Source organism: Myotis nattereri (assembly GCF_964212035.1).
Source record: "Myotis nattereri genome assembly, chromosome: 12".
Lineage (NCBI taxonomy): Eukaryota > Metazoa > Chordata > Mammalia > Chiroptera > Vespertilionidae > Myotis > Myotis nattereri.
Genome location: NC_138087.1, coordinates 45,122,409 through 45,146,741, shown reverse-complemented (window position 1 = coordinate 45,146,741; position 24,333 = coordinate 45,122,409). Strand labels below are relative to the sequence as shown.

At 40.7% G+C, this 24,333-nt stretch overlaps 1 protein-coding gene and 1 pseudogene across 3 annotated transcripts in view; one reads left to right on the top strand and one right to left on the bottom strand.

The window, feature by feature from the left end:
- The window catches only part of VPS13A (vacuolar protein sorting 13 homolog A), a 193,649-nt gene extending 169,800 nt beyond the window's left edge, over positions 1 to 23,849 (bottom strand). For both annotated transcript variants that reach the window (XM_081103070.1, XM_081103071.1), the window contains exon 1: positions 23,449 to 23,849. In XM_081103070.1, coding sequence (XP_080959196.1) covers positions 23,449 to 23,548 — 100 coding nt within the window. In that variant the 5' untranslated portion in view covers positions 23,549 to 23,849. The remainder of the gene's footprint in view (positions 1 to 23,448) is intronic.
- Positions 16,566 to 17,101, top strand: LOC308528399 (ferritin heavy chain-like; annotated as a pseudogene). The gene has a single exon. The product of its transcript is annotated as a ferritin heavy chain-like (transcript).
- Positions 23,850 to 24,333: the final 484 nt, after the last annotated feature.

Genomic DNA, 24,333 nt, shown 5'->3' with positions numbered 1-24,333 from the left:
ATATGTGCTTCAGTGGTAGATGTTCAGCCTTACTATTTATTTGAATTTCGTTTTATTTTTTTAATATTCTGGTCACTTGTTTTTCCTTCTTTATTGTTCTATCTTCTCACATTAACTATTATACTAGTTCCCTTTACCTCTACATGACAGTGGTTGAAAAACTGTATTCAGGGTTCTCGCCCTGCTTTTGCCACCTTTTTACTTTTGCCTCTTGCCTGTCTTTAACAATTTTCAGTGTTTTTTCCTTCATCCATCTTGATTTTTCTTTCCAGCATTGTTTATTCTCATCTTCCCTAATAATATTTCTAGTTTTAGTCCACACTTCTTCTGGTAGTCAGTCAATCAAGTTAAACCATCTGTTTTTTATGTGGACTTCAAATCCATCATGAATGTTATTTACATCATATTTTGAAAGTATAATTATTTTCATGCTCTTCTTCAGCTTTATTCTGTTTGATATTAACAGTTGGTGGTCAGTGCCTCAATCTGCTTCTGTTCTTGTTTTAGTGGAGAGAATACACCTTCTCCATCTCCTGCTTCCAATTACATAGTCTTTTTTATTTCTGTATTTACCATCTGGTGATGTCCATATATAGTCTTCTGTTCAGCTGTTTGAACCATGTGTTTGCAATGGACAAGTTGCTGGATTCACAGAAATCCACAAGCCAATTTCCTGCTTCATTTCTGACCCCTCATTTCCTACTTTTGCATTCCAATCACCTATAATTATCAGCATGCTTTGTTTTGAAGTGTGATCAAATTCTCCTTGGATATTGGCATGAGCTTCTGACTTCATCTCCAGCATATAATTAGGAGCACAGACTTGAGGGAGGGTTATGTTAACAGGTTTCCCTATAAGTCTCATCAATATTACTTGGTCAGCCTTTACAGTGTAGCCCCTAAATGCCTGTCCTCTATCTCACCTCAGTAGTGAAGCCACCCCATTTCTTCTGAGTTTGTTATGTCCAGAGTAGAACAATTTGTAGTTATCTGACTGGAAATGTTGCATTCCAGTCCATTTTAGCTCACTAATACCAAGCACGGCAATGTTTAGTTGTTATATTTCTTCCTTTATAATTTTCAGTTTACCTTGGTTCATAACTGTTACATTCCATGTTCTAATTGAATGTGTTGTACAGCACTGTACTTTACTTTTGCCTTTGTGCTCATCAGTCGCTAGACGTCCTTCTGGCTTTGGTCTATATTATTAGCAACAATGCTATTCGTATTTGTCCTCTGCTCTTCCCAAGTAACCATTTGAGTACTCTCTGACCTGGAACTCTCACCTTTCAGCACTATCTCATATTTCATTTTGGACTGTCTCATCACAGGGTTTTCAAAGTAAAATGAAATGTAAAAAATAAGAAGAAGAAAAGGAAATGCAGCAGTGGTTTACCATTGTCTTCTGCTGTGCAGGGTAGGAATCCAAACCACATGTGTTTGAATCCATGGTGTTGTAATCACCAGACAGACATACAAAATGTAGGTGCCCCTGTGGGTAGCAGAGATAGCTATACTAATACTAATGGCCTGGTGCACAAATTTTGTGCACATTAAAAGGGGATTAATTAGAGGAAATATCTTAATATTGCTATTTGCCCTTTCTCTATAATAGAAGTGTCAGAAATGGAAGAAAATTAGTAAAATGAAAATCTTCCTCCTGTCAGAGTCTGGGGCACGCCGCAGGGCCCAGAGTCAAATCCCCACCCACCGGCAGCGCCTCAAAATCACGTGAGACCAAGACCCAGACATCTCCATTCCCATTGGGTTAGATCCAGACCTGGCCAGCCCCACCCCCGTCAAGCCCTCCTGGGCAGGGGATGCGGTCTGAGGTCCCCATCAAGCCCTACTGGGCAGGGGGCACAGCCTGAGGTGGCCCAGCCTGGTGCCGGGATGGGGGGCATGGCCTGAGTTTCCCTGTTAAGCCTCACCAGCCAGGGGGGGTGCAGCCTCAGGTCTCTGCTGATTGCTCGTTAAGGCTCGTATGGGAACTCGGCCTCTGCTGTGGGCGCAGCCATCTTGTGTTACGGAATCCCTGCCTCCACTGTGGGTGCAGCCATCTTGACTGTTACGATGTGACAGTCAATTTGCATATTCCCTCTTTATTAGATAAGATTAAACAAAATGGGCTGCAAGTCAAAGCCACCATGACAGCCAAAGAAGGATATTCTATGATGACAAAAGGGTCAAGTCACTAAAAAGATATAATAATTGTAAACAAATATATATCAGAGCTCAAAAACATATGATGCAAACATTGACAGAAATGAAAAGAGAAATAGATAGCTCTACAATTATACAACAAGACTTCAATATACTGGTACAACTTTAATAATGGATAGAAAAAACAATATTAACAAGGAAATAGACAAATTGAACTTTATATAAAACATTCTACTCAACAACAGCAGAATACACAATTTTCTCAAGTCACATGGAACTTTCTATAGGATAGGTCACATATTAGACAACAAATCTGAATAAATATTAAAAGATTAAAATCATATAAGGTATCTTTTCTGATAACTATGGAATGAATCTAGAAATCAATAGCAGAAGGAAAACTAAAAATTCCAAAAAATTAACACTTTTTAAGAAATGTCTTTAATAATTTCAGAAAAGAAGAGAGAGGGAGGAAGAGATAGAAACATCAATTATGGGAGAGAATCATTGATTGGCTTCCTTCTGCACACCCCACACTGGGGATCAAGCCTGCAACCAGGGCATGTGCCCTGACCCGGAATCAAAATGTGACCTCATGGTTCATAGGTCGATGCCCAACTACTAAACCATGCCAACTGGGGAACACACTTTTGTTGTTGTTGTTAATCCTCATCTGAGGATATTTTTCCATTGATTTTTAGAGATAATGGAAGAGAAATGGAAAGACAGAGAGAAACCGATGTGAGAGAAACACATCAATTGGATGCCTTCTGCATGAGCCTCGATCAGGACCCAGGCCGGGGAGGAACCTCCAACCGAGGTGCGTGGCCTTGACTGGATCCTTAGGTCCACAGGCCGGTGCTCTATCCACTGAGCCAAATCAGCTAAGGCCAAGCAACACACTTTTAAGCAAGCAATGAGTCAAAGAAGAAATCACAAGAAAATGTAAAAGCACGAAAAATTAAAATGAAAACACAATATACCAAAATTTGTAGGATATAGCAAAAGCTGCCCTGGGAAAGAAATGTATAGCTATGTTTGTTAAAAAAGAATGCATAACCCAAATCAACAACCTAAATCTGCATCTTAATGAAACAGAAAAGTATTAAACCCAAAGCTACTAGAGATCAAAATAATAAAGAATATAATAGAGATAAGCAAAACAGCGACAATAAAACCAATAGAAAAATCAATGAAATCAAAAGTTGGGTCTTCAAATAAATCAACAAAATTAACAAATCTTTAGTTAAGCTAAGAAGAAAAGAAAGAAGAGTCAAATAACTAAGATAAAAAAAATGGGACAATACTACCAATTTTACAGATATAAAAAAGATTATAAGAGAGCACTAGTAAGTACTGTATGTCAATAAATTGGATAACCTAGATGAAATGGATATAACCCTGGAAACAAAACTCTAATACTAATAAATCTTAAAAATACCGATAATCTGGCTCTTTCATCATTGATGTTTCTATCTCTCTCTCCCTCATCCTTCCTCTCTGAAATCAATAAAAATATATTAAAAAAAAATACCGATAATCTGAACAGAGCTGTAATTAGTAAGGAGATTTTTACCAGTAATCAAGAACCTCACAACAACAACAACAAAAAAAACAAGAACAGATGGATTCACTATGAATTCTACCAAACATTTAAAAGAAAGCACCAATCTTCCGCAAACTCTTCCAAAAAAACTGAAATGACAGAAATGCTTCCCAACTCAATCTATGAGGGCAGCATTAATTTAATACCAAAGCCATGTAACATATCCAAAAATTAACTCAAAACGGTCAAAGATATAAATGTCAGGCCTTAAAATTATAAAACTCTTAGAAGAAAACATAGGTAAAAAGTTCCATGACACTGGATTTGGCAATGATTTCTTGGATATGACACCAAAAGCACAAGAAATAATACCAAAAAAGAGATGATTTGGATTTCAACTTTTGTGCATCATAGGAAACTATCAACAGCACAAAGATAACACAGGAATGGGAGAAATATTTATAAATCATATATACAGAATATATAAAGAACTCCTACAACTCAACAACAAAAAGCAATTAAAGAATGGCCAAAGGTCTTGAACATTTGTCCAACGAAGAGATACAAATGGCCAATAAACACAGGAAAAGATGTTCAACATCACTAATCATTAGGGAAATTTGAATCAAAATGACAATAAGATATCACTTCACACTCATTACGATGGCTTCTATCAACAAAACAGGAAATAACAAACATTTCTGAACATGTGAAGAAATTAGAACATTGTGCACTGTTGGTAGGAATACAGTGAAGCCTCTATGGAAAGTAGTACACAGTTTCTCAAAAATAAAAATAAAATTACCATATGAACCAGCAATTCCACTGGTAGGTATATACCCAAAATATCTGAAAACAGGGAGTTAAAGAGATATTTGTATACTTGTCTATAGCAGCATTATTCACAATAGCAAAAAGATGGAAGCAACCCATGTATCCACTGACAGATGGATTGAGAAACAAAATGTGGTATAGACATACAATAAAATATTATTCAGCCTTAAAAATAACTGAAACTCTGACATAGGCAACAACATAAATGAACCTTGAAAATGTTAAGTGAAATAAGCTAAGTGAAATAAGCCAGACACAAAAGGACAAATATTGTATGGTAACACTTATATGAGGTACCTATCCCAGTCAAATACAGAGAGACAAAAAATACCATGGTAGTTACTAGGAGTGAAGGGAAATATGTAGTTATTGCTTAACTAGAGGCCCGATGCACGAAATTCATGCATGAGTAGGGTCCCTAGGCCTGACCGGCAATCAGGGACGATCTGTGGGGCAACCCATGGGGTGATTGGAGGGGGGGGAGTACCCGCTGGCAACCACCTTGGCCAGCCTGGCCCCTCCCACTCGCTGGCCCTGCCCCCAGCCCCGCCTCCTGCCGCTGCTGCCAGTCGCCTCCCTCTGCGGGGTGACTGGGGAGCGATTGGGGGGCCCCCACTGGCACCCGCCTTGGCTAGCCTGGGGCCCGTGGGCTTGGGGCGTTGAGCGTCTGCCCCCCTGGCAGTCAGTGCATGTCATAGTGACCAGTCTTTCCACCATTCAGTCAATTTGCATATTAGGCTTTTATTATATAGGATGGGCATAATATTTCAGTTTTGTGAAATAAAGAATTCTAAAGATAGATGGTGGTGATGGTTATATAATAATGTGAATATACTCAATGCCAGTGCACTATACTAGTAGACTTAAAAATCGTGAATTAAGATGACAGTCTATGTTTTATCTTAGCACATTTTTTGAAAGGGAGAGAGGGAAAAAAGAAATACTTTCTCAGGCACAAAAACTAATGGAATTTTTGCTAGTAGACCTCCCTTACAAGAAGTGTTAAAAGTTTTCAGGTTAAACAAAAAATGACATACGTCAGAAACTCTGATCCATAAGAACATGAGAAAAGAAATAAATTAAGCCTTTTGTTTTCCTTATTCTGAATAATCTAATGAAAATTGTTTAAAACAATAATAGCATCAGCGCACTGAGTACAGCTTATGAATAAGTGAAATAAATGACAGCAACATTATAATGGACAGAAGGAATAGATTGGGTTGCTCTATCATAAGGTAACTCCACTATTTGTGAGGCAGTATAGTGTTATTAAAAGTGGAATTAGGAGGAACCAAGATGGCGGCATAGGTAAAAACATGTACTTGCTGCCTCTCACAACCACATCAAAACTACAACAAAAAGACAAAACATTGGTCATCCAAAACCACGGGAAAGCTGGCTGAGTGGAAGTTTCACAACTAGAAGGAACAAAAAAAGCGCATTGAGACTTATAGGAGGTGCGGAGGTGCGGAAGTGCAGAGGCACGCGAGAAACGGGCTGGCAACTGGGTGCAATGTGGTTGGTTTTTTCAATCGGAAGGGAGATACCATCTCCCGACGGCTCTGAACTCCAGTTCCAGGCGAGACTCTGGGGACCCAGAGTAATATGGGGAGAGGTTGGACTGTCTGGCAACAGGCTGGAACACGAGGGAAGCTTTCTCTCAGAGGTGCCCACAGTGATCATTGTTCCTGTGCGGGGGCACAGATTGCGGAGATGCGGGGGCCTCTCCAATGCAGGGCTGACTGGCAGTCATTGCGGTTTGCTCCGCCCTGGTGATTCCCAGAGATCTCGCCCCACCCAATTTATAACCCCACCCAAGCTGTGAGGAGAGACTTTTGCATATGAATGTCCCATCCTTTCGTAGCATAAAACCTAACGAAGTGCAGCTGGGTCAGAAAACTCCAAAGCTTCCAAAAGAAGGCCCAAGGCTCAGCAGCAGCAACTGGCCTTGCTTCACAGCTGGGCCTCATCTGGGCACTTCCAAACCCCAAACAAAGAGGAGGAATCTGCAGATCTCTCTGTAGCTCCTGCTGGGTAGTCTCAGGCAGTGGCTGACTTAGCACCTCCTTGGAGATCCAAGAGCCAGTGTACCCAGTGATCAGTGTGAGACCATAGAGATTACAAATCCTCAGATCCATAAGGGACACACTCAAGGGACAGACTCAGTGAGCACCAAAGCCCCACCGAAGCAAGTCCTACCCCAGAAGGGTGTCTCCAGCACAGCAGTTTTTCCATTGTAGACACAGCTGGTTCTCACAGCCAATTGGCCTAGAGGTCAATTCCTCCCAGTGATACCAACAGCAATCAAGGCTTAACTACAAAGGACTGTGCACCCAGCCCACAAAGGGGTGCACCAAGAGTGCCCACCTCAGGTGATTGTGGAGGCTGAGCCACTGGCCCTATAGGACACCTACCACACAAGGTCACTCCATCAACACAGGGAAGCAGCCAAAATGCGGAGACAAAGAAACAAGTCACAAATGAAAGAAATAGATGAAAGCAAACTACTGGATATAGAGTTCAAAACTACTGTTATAAGGTTACTCAAGAATCTTCTAGAAACCTCCGAGAAATGTAGTGAGACGCTCAAGGATATGAAAAAGGACCAATTAGAAATTAAGCATACACTGACTGAAATAAAGAATAATTTACAGAGACCCAACAGCAGAATAGAGGACCGCAAGAATCAAGTCAAAGATTTAAAATACGAGAAAGCAAAAAACACCCAACCAGAAAAACAAAAAGAAAAAAGAGTCCAAAAATATGAAGCTAGTGTAAGGAGCCTCTGGGACAACTTCAAGCATACCAACATCCAAATTATAAGGGTGCCAGAACAAGAGAGAGAGCAAGATATTGAAAACCTATTTGGAGAAATAATTACAGAAAACTTCCTTTACCTGGTGAAAGAAAAAGATTTCCAAGTCCAAGAAGCGCAGAGAACCCCAAACAAAAGGAATCCAAAGAGGACCACACCAAGACACATCATAGTTAAAATGCCAAGGGCAAAAGACAAAGAGAGAATCTTAAAAGCAGCAACAGAAAAACAGTTAGTTACCTACAAGGGAGTACCTATATAACTGTCAACTGATTTCTCAACAGAAACTATGCAGTCCAGAAGGGAGTGGCAAGAAATATTCAAAGTGATGAATAGCATGAACCTACAACCAAGATTACTCTACCCAGCAAAGCTATCATTTAGCACTGAAGGTCAGAAAAAGAGCTTCACAGACAAGAAAAAGCTAAAGGAGTTCATCACCACCAAACTAGTATTATATGAAATACTGAAGGATATTCTTTAAGAAGAGGGAGAAGAAAAAGGTAAAGATAAAAATTATGAACAACAAAGTGACAACAAATACATATCTATCAAAAAGTGAATCTAAAAATCAAGTGAATAAAAAATCTGATGAATAAAATAAACTGGTGAATATAATAGAATCAGGGGCATAGAAAGGGAGTGGACTGACAATTCTCAGGGAGAAGGGGGTGTGGGGAGTGTGGGAAGAGATTGAACAAAAACCTTACACCTATAGACGAGGACAGTGGCGGGGAGTAAGGGGCATGGGGTGGAGGGGAGCAATAAGGGAAAAAAGAGGAACATCTGTAATAATTTTAACAATAAAGACTTATTAATTTTAAAAAAAGTGGAATTAGACTAAATGTATAATGCAATTCTAGGCCAACCATTCAAAAAAATGTAAAGAAGTATAATTGATATGCTAAGAGAATAAAAAAAAAATAGGTCATACAAAATGCTCAATTAAAACCAGAGAAGGCAGAAAAAAGAGGAAGATTTTAAAAGCAAAGACATGCGACATATAGAAGAGCTACAAATATGATAGCTATAAATCCATTAATCCAACTATAACCACTTTAGAGAAAATAATGACCTTAACACAATAATTAAGAAACAGAGACTTGACAGAGTGGATAAGAAAACATAATTCAACTATAGCCCTGGCCACGTAGCTCTGTTGGTTAGAGCGTATTCCCCTTTAGCCAAGATTATGGGTTCAATCCCTGGTCAAGGCACATACAAGAATTAACCAATGAATTCATAAATAGGTGGATCAGTAAGTCAATATTTCTCTCTTCCTTCCTCTCTCTCTAAAATCAATAAATAAAATTTTAAAAAGATTTTAAACACCAACTATAAGGTATCTACAAGAAACCACTCTAAATATAAACACTCAATTAAAAATAAAGGGATCTAATTGAAACTTACAGAGCATTTCATCCAACAGCAGCAGAATACATATTTTCTCAAGCTCACATGGAGTATTCACCAAGATAGACCACACTCTGGGCCATAAAACATACCTTAACAAATTTAAATGAATATAAGTCATACAAAGTTTGCTTTCAGACCACAACAGAATTGAATTAGAAATTGGTAACAGAAAAAAAGATGAAAAATCATAAAATATGTGATTATTATTAAATAAACATTAGTTTTAACTAACACATAGATCAGAGAAGACATCTCAAAAAAGGCTGGTACAATATTCGTAAATAAATAAATGTGACATATCACATAAATAAACTGAAAGAAAAAACCGTATCATCATATAAATAGACACAGAAAAAGCATTCGATAAAATCCAACACCTATTTTTGATAAAAACTCTCAGGAAAGTGGGAATAGAGGGATCATACCTCAACATAATAAAGGCCATATATGACAAACCCACAGCCAGCATCATTCTCAATGGGCAAAAACGAAAAGCATTCCTCCCGAAGAACAGGAACAAGATAGGAATGTCCACTTTCACAACTTACTCAACATAATACTGGAAATCTTAGCCACAGCTATCAGACAAGACGAAAACCGAAATAAGGCATCCAAATTGGAAAGGAGGCAGTAAAACTGTCATTATTCCCTGATGACATAATATTGCACATTTAAAAAAAAAAAACACAAAACACCCTAAAGACTCCACCAAACTACTAGATTTAATAAATGAATTTGGCAATGTAGCAGGATACAAAATTATCACCCAGAAATCTATGGCTTTTTTATACACCAATAATGAACGCACAGAAAGAAAAACTAAAAAGATATTTAAAATCACATTTACCACTGCAATAAAAACATTAAGATGCTTAGGAATAAATCTAACCAAGGAGGTAAAAGACCTGTACTCAGAAAACTACAGGACACTGAAAAAAGAGACAGAGGAAGATATAAACAAGAGGAAGAATATATCATCTTCATGGATTGGTAGAATTAACATCACTTAAATGTCTATACTACCCAAAGCAATCTATAGATTCAATGAACTCTCTATTAAAATACCAATGGCATATTTTACAGATCTAAAACAAATACTCCAAAAATTATATGGAACTAGAAAAGACCCTGAATAGCCACAGCAATCTTGAGGAAGGAGAACAAAGTTGGAGGAATCACAATACCAGATATCAAGTTATACTACAAAGCCATTGTACTCAAAACTGCCTGGTACTGGCACAAGAACAGGCATATAGGCCAATGGAACAGAGAACCCAGAAATTGACCCAAACCATTATGCTCAATTAATACTTGATAAAGGAGGCAAAAGCATACAGTGGGGTCAAGATAGTCTCTTCAATTAATGGTATTGATAAAATTGGACAGGTACCTGCAAAAAAATGAAACTAGACCACCAACCTACACAATACACAAGAACAAACTCAAAATAGATAAAAGACATAACTGTAAATCATGAAACCATAAAAATCCTTGAAGAAAACATAGCAAAATATCAGACATCTCACATAGCAAAATTTTCACTGATACACCTAGAGCAAGAGAAACAAAAAATAAATAGGACTGTAACAAAATAAAAAGCTTCTGCACAGCAAAAGAAACCAGCATCAAAATGAAAAGGGAATCCATTGTATAGGAGAAAATATTTGTCAATGATACCTCTGATAAGCAGTTAATTTCCAAAATATATAAAGTACTCATACAACTCAATAAAAGGGAGACAATCCAATAAAAAAAAATGGACAGAGAACCTAAATAGACACTTCTCCAAAAAGGACATATAAATGGCCAAGAGACATATGAAAAAATGTTCAAAATCACTAATCATCAGAGAGATGCAAACTAAAATGCCAGAGGTACCACCATCTCACACCCACTAGAATGGCTATCATCAATAAATCAACAAGCAACAAGTGCTGGCAAGGATGTGGAGAAAAAGGAACCCTCGTACACTGCAGGTGGGAATGTAGACTGACTGGTACAGCCACTGTGGAAAACTGTAGAGTTTCCTCAAAAAATTAAAAATGGAACTGCTATTTGACCTAGTGACCCCACTTCTAAGAATATATCCTAAGAAACCCAAAACACCAATCAGAAAGAATATATGCACATGTAAGTTCAAAGCAATGTTATTTACAATAGCTAAGATTTGGAAACAGACCAAGTGCCCATCAGTAGATGAAATGAATAAAAAAACAAACAAACTGTGGTACATTTATAAAATGGAATATTATGCAGCTGTAAAAAAAAAAAAAAAAAAGAAGAAGAAGAAGTATCTCTTACCCTTTGAAAGAGCATAAAGGGGCCTGGAGAATATCATGCTAATGAAACAACTCAGTCAGAGAAAGACAAGTATCACATGATCTCACTTATATGTGAAAATTTATGAACAAAATAAATTGACAAACAAAATAGATCCAGAGACATAGAAGCATGTAACAGACTGAGGTTCCTGAGGGGAGTGGGGGAGGAAGAGATCTACCAAAGAATTTATATACGGAGAAACTAAGATGGCGGCATAGATAAACACCGGGAAATTGCTGCCTCCCACAATAATTGAAATACGTCAAAAACACAAAACGGACATCATCCAGAACTACAGGAAGGATGGCTGAGTGTAAATTCTACAACTAGAAGGAAAGAAAAGCACACTGAGAGCCAGAGGAGCTGCGGAAGTAAAGTGCAGAGGTAGGGGGCTCACGCGCGCGGAAAAGGGCTGGCACCTGATGACGCGGCTGTCTTTTTGAATCCAGAGGGAGTCACAAGCTCCCGATGGCTCTGAACTCCGGTTCCTGGAAGTCTCTGGGGACCCAGGACTCATACGGGGAGAAACTGGACTGTTTGGCAGCGGGCGAACTTGAGGGCGGCTTTCCCTCAGAGGTGCTTGCAGCCCTTACCTGGACACTGAGACTCGCGACTCCTTAGGGCAGGGCTGAGGCTCCGCCATACCTGCTTGCTCTGCCCTTTGATTCCTTGAGACCCCGCCCCACCCAGGCTGCCGCAGAGGCTTTTGCATATGAATGCCCCAGCCCTTTGTAACCTGTAATTACCTAACTGAAGCCTGGCCAGACAGACCCAGAACTTCCAAGAGAAGGCCCAAGGCCCCACAGCAGCTTGCATTGCTTCACAGCTGGGCCTCATCAGGGCCAAAAAAGGAAGGGGTATCTGCAGTTCTCTTGTGGCTCCTGCTGTGTAACCTCAGGCAGAGGCTAAATTAGCACCTCCTTAGATCCAAGAGCCACTGTACCCAGTGGTCAGAGGGGGGCCATCCAGATCACAACTCCTCAGATCCATAAGGGACACATTCAGGGGGCAGTCTCAGTGATCACCAAAGTCCCACTGAAGCAAGTCTTGCCCCAGAAGGGTGTCTTCAGCACAGAAGTTCTCCCACTGCAGACACAGCTGATTCTCACTGCCAATTGGCCTGGAGGTCAATTCCTCCCAGTGATCCTACAACAACCAAGGCATAGCTACCTCAGGTAACTGGGGAGGCTGAGCCACTGGGCCCTACAGGACACCTAGCACACAAAGCCACTCTACCAACACAGGGAAGCAGCCAAAATGTGGAGACAAAGAAACATGTCACAAATGGCAGAAATGGAGGAAAGCAAATGACTGGATATAGAGTTCAAGGCCACGTTTATAAGGTTTTTCAAGAATTTTATGGAAACCGCCGATAAATTTAATGAGTTCCTCAATAAGTATAGTGAGGCCCTGGAGGACATGAAAAAGGACCAACTAGAAATTAAGCATACACTGACTGAAATAAAGAATAATTTACAGAGATCCGACAGCAGACAAGAGGATCCCAAGAATCAAGTCAAAGATTTGAAATACAAAGAAACAAAAAATACCCAACCAAAAAAGAAAAAAGAAAAGAGATTCCAAAAATATGAAGATAGTGTAAGGAGCCTCTGGGACAACTTCAAGCGTACCAACATCAGAATTATAGGGGTACCAGAAGAAGAGAGAGGGCAAGATATTGAAAACCTATTTGAAGAAATAATGACAGAAAACTTCCCCCACCTGGTGAAAGAAATAGACTTACAAGTCCAGGAAGCGCAGAGAACCCCAAACAAAAGGAATCCAAAGAGGACCACACCAAGACACATCATAATTAAAATGCCAAGGGCAAAAGACAAAGAGAGAATCTTAAAGGCAGCAAGAGAAAGAAACACAGTTACCTACAAGGGAGTACCCATACGACTGTCAGCTGATTTCTCAACAGAAACCATGCAGGCCAGAAGAGAGTGGCAAGAAATATTCAAAGTGATGAATAGCATGAACCTACAACCAAGATTACTTTATCCAGCAAAGTTATCGTTCAGAATAGAAGGTCAGATAAAGAGCTTCACGGATAAGAAAAAGTTAAAGGAGTTCATCACCACCAAACCAGCATTATATGAAATGCTGAAAGGTATTCTTTAAGAAGAGGAAGAAGAAAAAGGATCTCTTACCATTTGCCACAGCATGGATGGAACTGGAAAGCAGATAAATACCACATGATCTCACTCATTTGTGGAATATAATGAACAACATAAACTGATGAACAAGGACTGATCCAGAGACGGAGAGGCATTGATTGGACTGTCGGGCTTTGGAGGGAGGGTAGGGGAGGGTGGGGGTAAGGGGGAAAGATCAACCAAAGGACTTACATGCAGGCATATAGGCCTAACCAATGGACACGGACAACGGGGGGGGGGGGGTGGTAGAGGGTAACGTGGGGACAAGGACACATATGTAATATCTTAATCAATAAAAAATGTATTAAAAAAAAGAATTTATATACATATATGCATAACCCATGGACACAGACAATAGTGGGGTGAAGGCCTTCGAAGGGGACGGGAGTAGAGAAGAGAGGGGTCAATGAGGGGAAAAAGGCGGGCATCTGTAATACTTTCAACAATAAAGATAAATTTAAAAAAAAATCTTGGGCATTGAAGTCAGATGAATCTGTGCTCAAATCCCAGCTTTGCTACTATCTCTGTAATTTGGTTGCTTAATGTTTCTGAGCCTCCTTTTTTGTGTGTCTTTAAATTGAGGTAAAAGATATCAATTGGGGAGGAAAAGACTATTATAAAAATAACACTGAAAGATTAACATTTCAAAAACAGACTAAGCAAATTAGTTAAAAACAAATCTGAGCTTCTAATGTTACATAAATGACAGGCATAACAACAAAAAATTACCAATTTGTCCACGTATTTTAATTTTAGAGAAAACAAGAGAAAGAAGGAGAAGGAATTCCCCTTTATCCTAGGTTTCGCTTTCCCGAATTTCATTTAACTAGGGTCCCAGTTACCAGTATTCAACCGTGATCTGAAAATAATCAGTGGAAAATTACAGAAATAAGCAATTCGTAAGTTATAAATTGTGCACTGTCCTGGGTAGCATCATGAAATCTCACACTGTCTTGCTCCAACTCTCTAGGTATCATCCCTTTGCTCAGTGTATCCATGCTGTGTATTCTCCTGGCTCATTATTGTCTCTTGGTAGCCAGCTAGGTTATCAAATTGACTGTCAGGATTGCAGTATTTTACTTAATAACAGCCCCAAAGTGCAAGAGTAGTGATACTGGCAGTTCGGCTTTGCCAAAAAGCAGTAAAGATCTTCCTTTAAGTGAAGAGGTATGTATGTACAGGAAAAAAAACAGAGTATATATAAGATCGGTACAATCTGCAGTTTCTGGCACCCACTAGGGGTCTTGGAACATATACCTTGTGGACACAGGGAAACTACTGTAATAAGAGGAGGCTGTAAAGTACAGGTACACAGGTACTCCATCTTACAAATGATAATTCTATCACACAAGCCACCCTTACTACTGCTTCTGCCTCTGAATTTCTAATACTTTTCTCTAAAGTACTTTTAAAAGGCACCTAGCAGTGCCTGTGTTATTTGTTAAACAAATGAAAGGAAGAAAATATTTTGCTGTCCTACTCCACAGAAGTGAGTTATATATAATCTCTGCAAAGTATTCAAAAATCTGTATTTATAACAAGCACCTACGACTGATTCTGTTGCAGCCTAGCTCTTGAAAGAAATGTGAAATGTTAAAATTGTTTTTGGAAAGTTAGACGGTGAATCTCAGATGAGTCTATGAAGCACTGCCACCTCCTTAAAAAGTTGATATAAGAAGAGTGGAGATTTGTAAATAGTAGTATAGAAAGAGTATACCTGATCAACATCAAAATTGCCAAGAGCTGAGATAGAGCTCAACTTCTCTTTCCCTTCCCAAAAAATACTTAGAAGACTCCGGCATTTAATATACTTACTCTATAGGATCCAGTAAAGTAGCACTATTCAGCTACATTATAATTAAATAGGTTTTTGGAAACTCTTCACTCATATAAAACAACATTTCTAAGGAAAAAAAAATGGATTCTAATTTCCAAAGAAAAATCTCAGAAACAAATTTTCAAAGTACTACCTACCCATTATTAAGTTTGGAGTCACCCATATAACTCCTAAGTACTAATTTACACTATTATTATGCTAACAGTGAAGTTAGCTGGATTACTACATGAATTCTACCAAAGCATACATTTACAACTAATAGGTCTCTCTGACATTAGACCCTAAAATATTAAGTCCATAACCTTAACATTTTTCCTATACAGCATCTAGTTTCTATTATTAAAATTTCCAAAGACTGTTCTTTAATAAAATCCTCTAAGTTTATAAAATATTACTTTTTAAATTTTCAATTTATTTTTAATTTCCAGCTTTTATTTAAAGCTTCTATACAGAAAACACTGACATGTTATTTTAAAATCTGATAAATACCCAAGTTAGAGGAATCACACTACCTGATTTCAAGACTACTACTAAGATAGTTATCAAGACAAATGTGGTATTGGCAAAAAGACAGACACACCAATCACTGAAACAATTACAATCCAAAACTAAACCCACACAATATAAAGTCTACTGATATTCACAAAAGTACAAAGATATTGAATAGACAAAGGATATTCTTTTCAGTAAATGATGCTAGAACAATTGGATATTTGCATCCACATGCAAACAAATCAATCTCAACCTTCAATCTATACCATACCTTATACAAAAATAGATCAGAAATCTAAATGTGAAATATCCTATATAATAAAGATGTAATATGCAAATGGTCATTTCATAACGACCGACCTAGTAATGACCGGATCACGGATCAGCAGGAGGGTAGGGCAGCGAGCTACAAGCAGAGCTGCAGGAGGGGGCAGGGCAGCAAGCTATGGGGGGCAGGGGAGCCGGAGGGAGCTACAGGAGGGTGGCAGCGAGCTACAGGCGCACAGATTTGTGCACAGTGCTTCTAGTAAAATTATAAACTTATAAAAGAAAATGTAGGAGAAAATCTTTATGACTTCAGGTTAGGCAAAGATTTCATAGATACACAATCAAAAAAATGACTCAAAAATTTTTAATGAACTGGACTTGATCAAAATTTAACACTTTTGCTTTGCAAAGACAAGCCCGGAAAACAAGTGAGAGAACATATTTTCAAGTTACATATCTGGAAAAGAGCTTGTATTCATAATATCTAAAGAACTCCCAATACCAGACAATAAGAAAACAAACACTTTGGACAGTCTTTGCAGAGTGGCCATGGGTTTCCTGCTTCAACAGTGCTTGGACAGAATGGGGAGTTCGACCAACGCAGCCCGCTGCCCAGATCCAGCCTTCTGCCACCTCCTCTCAGTGCCCTTGGACATCCCAAGGCCCCCACCACCGCTCCAGTGCTGCACAGCCCCCTCTCCTTAGCTGCTCACCATGACAACGACCAAGTCCACCTCCCAGGTGGGCCAGAACTACCTCCAGGACTCAGAGGCTGCCATCAACCGCCGGATCAACCTGGCGCTCTATGCTTCCTATGTCTACCTGTCCATGTCTAGCTACTTTGACCAGGATGATGTGGCTTTGAAGAATCTTGCCAAATATTTTCTTCACCAATCTCATGAGAGGGAACATGCTGAGAAAGTGATAAAGCTGCAGAATCAACAAGGTGGCTGAATCTTCCTTCAGGATATCAAGAAACCAGACCGTGATGCCTGGGAGAATGGGCTGAATTGCAATGAAGTGTGCATTACACTTGGAAAAGAAAGTGAATCAGTCACTACTGTACTTTGCACAAACTGGCCACTGACAAAAATGACCCTCACTTGTGTGACTTCTTTGAGACTCACTACCAGAATGAGCAGGTGAAATCCATCAAAGAATTGGGTGACCACGTAACCAACTTGCACAGGGAGGCCTCTAAAACTGACACGGCAGATTATCTCTTTGACAAGCACACCTTGGGAAACTGATGAGAGCTAAGCCTTAGGCTGGCTTCCCATAGCCAAGGAGGTGACTTGCCTGGTCATCAAAGCAATATGTGCATGCTAGAGTTGCCTTTACCTTTTCTGTAACTGGTATCATACCATCCACTCATGTCTTTCGCTTGTACCATTCCTTCAAATAAAGTAATTTGGTACCATTCCCCCCAAAAAAGAAAACCAACACTTTGGAAAAGAGTTTGGCAGTTCCTTAAAAAGTAGTATGACTGCAATTCCATTTCTAGGTATATATATACCCAAGAGAATTTAAAACATATGCCCACAAAATACTTATATATGAACTAGAGGCCCGGTGTATGAAATTTGTATATGGGGGGTGGAGGGGAGGTCCCTCAGCCCAGCCTGCACCCTCTCGCAATCTTGGACCCCTTGGGGGATATCCGACTGTCCCTGCGGGATCAGGACTAAACTGGCAGTCGGACATCCCTCTCACAATCCGGTACCTCTGGCTCCTAACTGCTCACCTGCCTGCCTGCCTCATCGCCCCTAACCGCCTTTGCCTGCCTGATCACCCCTAACTGCTCGCCTGCCTGCCTGATCACTCCTAACTGCTTGCCTGCCTGCCTGCCTGATCTCCACTAGCCACCTCTGCCTCGCCCCACCCCCCACTGTGGCTTCGTCCAGAAGGACATCCAGAATGAAGTCCAGAAGGTCTTTCATCTGTCCAATCTAATTAGCATATTATGCTTTTATTATTATAGATGCTCATAGCAGCATTACCCATAAAAGCCAAAAAGTAGGAATAACTTAAATGTCCATCAACTGAATAAAGGATAAACAAATGTGATGTACTCATAAAATGGGATATTCTTAAGTCTTAAAAAGTAATGAATACTGATACATGCTACATGAATGAACCTCAAAAATATGATCAGTGAAAAAAAAACAAAAAAACAGAAATGAAAGGCCATGTATATTGTATGATTCCATTTAAATGAAATGTCCAGAACTGGCAAATCCATCGAAACGAAGTAGATTAGTGGTTGCCAGAGGTGAAGTGGAGGAAGATTAAGAATTTATAGTGACTATTAATGGGTATGAGGTTTATCTTGTGGGTGTTGAAAATGTTCTAGAATTTTTTTATGTATCTGTCCGATTTTCCCAACACCATTTATTGAAGAGACTGTCTTGACTCCATTGTATGCTCTTGCTTCCTCTGTCAAGTATTAATTGAGCATAATGGCTTGGGTCCATTTCTGGGTTCTCTGTCCCATTGATCTATATGCCTATTCTTGTGCCAGTAGCAGGCAGTTTGGAGAACAGTGGCTTTGTAATATAGCTTGATATCTGGTATTGTGATCCCTCCAACGTTGTTCTTCTTTCTCAGGATTGCTGCGGCTATTTGAAGTCTTTTTTTATTCCATATGAATTTTTGGAGTGTTTGCTCTAGGTCTGTGAAATATGTAATTGGTATTTTAATGTGGATTGCATTGAATCTATAGATCGTTTTGGGTAGTATGGACATTTTAATGATGTTGATTCTACCAATCGATGAACACGATACAGTCTTCCATTTGTTTATGTCTTCCTCTATCTCTTTTTTCAAAGCCCTGTAATTTTCTAATTACAGGTCTTTTACCTCCTTAGTTAAGTTTATTCCTAGGTATCTTAATTTATTTGTTGCAATGGTAAATAGAATTGTTTTGTTTTTAGTTTCTCTTTCTGTGCGTTCATTATTGGTGTATAAAAAAGCCGTAGATTTCTGGGTATTAATTTCGTATCCTGCTACATTGCCGAATTCATTTATTAAGTATAGCAGTTTTTTGATGGAGTCTTTAGGGTTTTCTATGTACAATATCATGTCATCTGCAAATGACAGTTTTATTCTTCTTTTCCAATTTGGAGATGCCTTTTATTTTTCTTCTTGTCTGGTCACTACGGCTAGCATTTCCAGTACTATGTCAAACAAGAGTGGTGAAAGTGGGCATCCCTGTCTTGTTCCCATTATTAAGGGAAATGATTTTAGTTTTTGCCCATTGAGTATGATGTTGGCTGTAGGTTTGTCATGTAAGGTTTTTATTATGTTGAGGTCTGATCTCTATATTCCCACTTTGCTGAAAGTTTTTATCAGGAATGGGTATTGCATTTTGCCAAATGCCTTTTCTGCATCAATTGATATGATTGTGATTTCTGTCTCTCAATTTGTTTATGTGATGTGTCACGTTTATTGATTTGCGAATATTGTACCAGCCTTGCATCCCTGGAATAAATCCCACTTGGTCATGGTGTTATGATCTTTCTAATGAAACTAGACCACCAACTTACACCATACACAAAAATAAATTCAAAATGGACAAAGAACTTAAACATAAGATGAGAAACCATAAAAATCTTAGAAGAATCCATAGGCAGCAAAATATCAGACATATGTCGTTGCAATATCTTTACCTATGCAGCAGCTCCTAGGACAATGGAAACTAAGGAGAAATACACAAATAGGACTACATAAAAATAAAAAGCTTCTGCACAGCAAAAGAACCCATCAACAAAACAACAAGAAAGCTCATGCATGGGAGAACATATTTGCCAATGTTAAATCTAATAAGGGCCTAATCTCTAAAATTTGCAGGGAATTCATACAACTTAACAAAAGTAAGATAAAAATCCAATCAAAAAATGGGCAAAGGACTTAAATAGACACTTTTCAAAAGTGGACATTCAGAAGGCAAGAGACATGAAAACATGCTCAAAGTCAATAATCATCCAAGAGATGCAAATCAAAACAACAATGAGGTACCATCTCACACCTGTCAGAATGGCTATCATCAACAAATCAACAAGCGATAAGTGCTGGCGAGAATGTGGAGAAAAAGGAACACTGGTGCACTGCTGGTGGGAATGCAGACTGATGCAGCCACTGAGGAAAACAGTATGGAGTTTCCTCAAAAAGTGAAAAATGGGCCCTAACCGGATTGGCTCAGTGGATAGAGCATCAGCCTGCGGACTGAAGAGTCCCAGGTTCGATTCCGGTCAAGGGCATGTACCTTGGTTGCGGGCATATCCCCAGTAGGAGGTATGCAGTAGGCAGCTGATGGATGCTTCTCTCTCATCAATGTTTCTATCTTTATCCCTCTCCCTTCCTCTCTGTAAAAAATCAATAAAATATATATTTTTTTAAAAATTAAAAATGGAACTCCCATTTGACCCAGTAATCCCACTTCTAGGACTATATCCCAAGAAATCAGAAACACCAATCAGAAAGGATATATGCACCCCTAGATTCATAGCAGCACAATTTACAATAACTAAGATTTAGAAACAGCCTAAGTGCCCATCAGAAGATGAGTAGATTAAAAAACTGTGGTACATCTACACAATGAAATACTACACTGCTGTAAAAAAAAAAAAAAAAAAAAAAAGAAGGAACTCTTACCACGTGCAACAGCATGGATGGACCTGGAGAGCATTATGCTAGAGAAATGAGCCGGTCGGAGAAAGATAAATATCACATGATCTCACTCATTTGTGGAATATAGTGAGCAATATAATCTGATTAACTAAAATAGATCCAGAGACATAGAAGCATGGAACCTCACATCGAGCCTCAGAGGGAAGGCAGGGGTTAAGAGATCAACCAGCTTTGGCTCAGTAGATGGAACGTCCCAGATGATTCTGGTCAGGGGCGAGTATCTTGGTTGCAGGCTCCTCCCTGGCCTGGGCCCTGCTCAGGGCTCGTGTGGGAGGCAACCAATCCATGTGTCTCTCTCACATGGACGTTTCTCTCTGGCTTTCCCTCTCTCTTCCACTCTCTAAAGGTCAATGAAAGGTATCCTCGGGTGAGGACTAAAAAAAAAAAAAGAGAGAGAGAGAAAGAAAGAGAGAGATCAACCAAGACTCGCATGCATATAAGCATAACCAAAGGACACAGACAGTAAGGCGGCAGGAACATGTGCTGGGGGCGAGTGAGTAGGGAGAGATCAATAGGGGAAAAAGGAGACATGGGTAATACTTTCAATAATAAATATTGTTTTAATATTCTAGAATTAGACATTGTTGATAATTGCACAATGTTTTGACTATACTAAAAAACACTTTCCATGTTAAAAGGGTGAATTTAAAATGTGAATTAATATCAATAGAAAAAGAAAAAAATTAAATAAGCAAAAGACAAAGACACTTCAACGGAATATACAAACAGCAAAGAACAAGAAGATCAACAACTTCAATTACTAAGGAAGTAAAAATTCAAACCATAACACTTTATCACTATGTACCTACTAGAATGGCAAAAAATAAATAATTTTTTTTTAAATGACACTACTAAATGCTAGAAAGGGTACAGAGCATTTAAGCACTCATACAATGCTGGGGAGACTTCAAAATGTAAAGCTACTCTGAAAAGCAGTTTCGTTGCTTCACATAAATTAAATATACACTTACCATATGACCTTGAAATCCCACTTTTAGATATTTATCCAATGAAATAAAAATTTATGATCACACAAAAACCAGCACATGAATGTTTATGGCAGCTCTTCATAATTACCAAAAATTGAAATGTCCTTCAACCCATCAAGAGATAAACATTTATAGTACAATCATACAACGAAAGTACTACTAAATAGTGTAAGAATGAAATGCCGATGTATGCAACACATGGGTAATTCTCAAATTCATTTTACATAAGAAGTTACGTTAAAGAAGTGAAACTAAAAGAAGCCAGACCCCAAAAGCCACATCATATAATTCCATTTACAAAGCACTCTAGAAAAAATAAAACTGTAGGGATGGAGGCAAAACAGTGGTTCCCAGAGGAGGGTTGGGGGCTGGGTGCAATGGATTGCAAAAGGGCAGCAGAGGGAATTTGGGAGTCTTATTGGAACTCTTCCCTATCATGACAGCTGGTGTATACACATCTCTGCATTTGTCAAGACAGATAGTACTGTACATCACAAGGGTGAATTGTAATTTATGTAAATTTTAAATAATCAAATCCCAGGATAAATCCCAGCCTCCGTGTGTTGCCAGACCGGGACACCTTGTATGTAGAATCAAACTTCCACTATAAATCAAAGTACACCACGAAATGTTCTTATGGCTTCCTTCTGAGGTTGGTGGAGACACATTTTGTTATTTTAACTTTGCAAATGAGAAGCAGCACAGATGAAACAATATGCAACTTTCTGTTACTCATCAGAGATGTTGACCTAGCACTTATGTCCCTAGTTCTTATAGTCTATTATGGAACGAGGAACCAAGATTAGTAAGCAACAAGAGGTCTTCTTTACGATTACACTATGTCATAGAGGAGAAAAATAATCAAGATTAAAAAGTATTTTAGAAGAAGTCTGAAAGTATGTCCATATTCAAGAATAGTTAATTTATTAAATACACACACACACACTATTCACACACACCAAAAAATAAATAAAAATTAAAAAATAACCCTAACCTTGGTCTGGGAGATTCATTTCATAAAGAAAAGGAATCTCTGACTTCTAAGGGCATATTACAAACATGAAAGCACTAAAAATGAGGCTTTAAAGAAGGTAAAGCACTGAAGTACACAGATACGAAGTAAAGCTTCGTCCTCCACTGTCAAGGCAGCAGGGAGAAGCGCAGGTTTCAGCCCTGTCTTTTGCAGATCTGAGAGGTTGCACAGCTGCACCTCGTTTCTTTAAAAAGTCCGTAATTCTCTCCAACCCACCACCCCGAAGCCTCACAAACCTACTAGTTAAGACCTTCCTGGGTCAGATTGTGAACTGAAAACACACAACCGCCCCTTTGGGTTATTATGCACAGGAGTTTCGCTTTTTCTTATCAGCGGAATCCAGACGAGCAACCCCGGTGGCATGGCCCGAGCACACACCCCGGCCGGCAGCACGCAGAGGCCGGGGCAGGAAGGAAGAGGGCAGGGCGTCTTGGCCACAGCGTGTTGCCTTCACGTGCGGGGAGGCGTGCGACACTCGCGGGCCCTCCGTCACAGCCCAAGGGGGGAATGACAGGGATGGAGACCGAGCACCGGTGCGCCTGGCTGCCGCCCCGCGCCCAGCACCGCTGCCGCCGGGCCACGAGGGGAGGAATCTGAACTCCAGACCCAGAGAGTGCAACTAAGGGACCCCCGGCCACACGGCTCAAAAAAAGAGGGCCCTTCCCCCCAGCACCTACGCCCCCTGCCCCTCCTGCCAAGAATAAACACCTCGCGGGCAAAGGCCTGGAACTGTCGCCCGGCTTTACGTAATTTGACCCCGGAGGGCGGTGGCAGGTGGCGACGCCGGGCCAGCCGGGGGCCCGAGGACCCAAGAGGGTAGGGCCCCGCTCGCGCAATGGGAGGCCGGGAAGGAGGCAGGACTGAGGGCCGGCGACCGTCTCGTTACCTCCCCAGATGCCCAGAGTGAGCTGGGACGTGTCCAGGTTCACCACATAGTCCCCCAAGAACCGGTTCAACACATCCACGACCACCGACTCGAACACCATCTTCCTCCGCCGCGGTGGGCACGGAGACCGCCCCCAGCGCGCCTGCTTCTGGCGAGGGTCCTGCCGCACCCCTTCCTCGAGGCCGCTCGGTTCACCCGCTGCGGGGCAGCTCCGACCCGAGAGTAGCCCGTGCGGGACGCGCAGCCCCGCCTCCAGGCGGGCAGGGGCGGAGGCGGCCGCTCGGCGACGCGTGCGCAGCTCGGCGGGAGGGCGGGGGCGGAGCGAGGCGCGGGCGGGAGGGGGAGCCAGCGCGGCTGCGCCGCCGCCTCTCAGACAAGCTCCCCTTCCGGCTCCTCCCCCGTCGCCTGGCAACGGGGGCGGAGTGTTCCCGACCCCGCCCCCACCTGGAGACTAGCGTCTGGGCGGGCCGGGGCGGGGCGGTTCGCCCTGCAGGGAAAGGCCCACCCCTATCTGGGCGGCGGAACCCCTTCCCCGCAAGCACTTGGGCCTGGAGATCCTGCACTTAAAAAAGTAAGGCGGGATGGATCCCAGCCCTTTCGCTCTTAGGTATCCTGATGGTTGTTCTGGGGAGCACCCCTGCCATTGTTACGGGTTCGGAGGCAGGGGCTCCTGGCTTTGCTGGCTTCCTGCGTCCCACCAGCCTGAATGTCTGCATGCCTCCCTCCAGGCTCCGAGCACAAGGCGAGGACGTACCGCTGCTCACTTAACTTACCCGGCTGCAAATCGTGAATAAACTCGGGGTTGCAATTCTGCGCCCCTTCCCTGCATCTGAGATGGCACTGTTTTTTGATTAAAAAAAAAAAAATGCAGAGCCGCCTTTCACC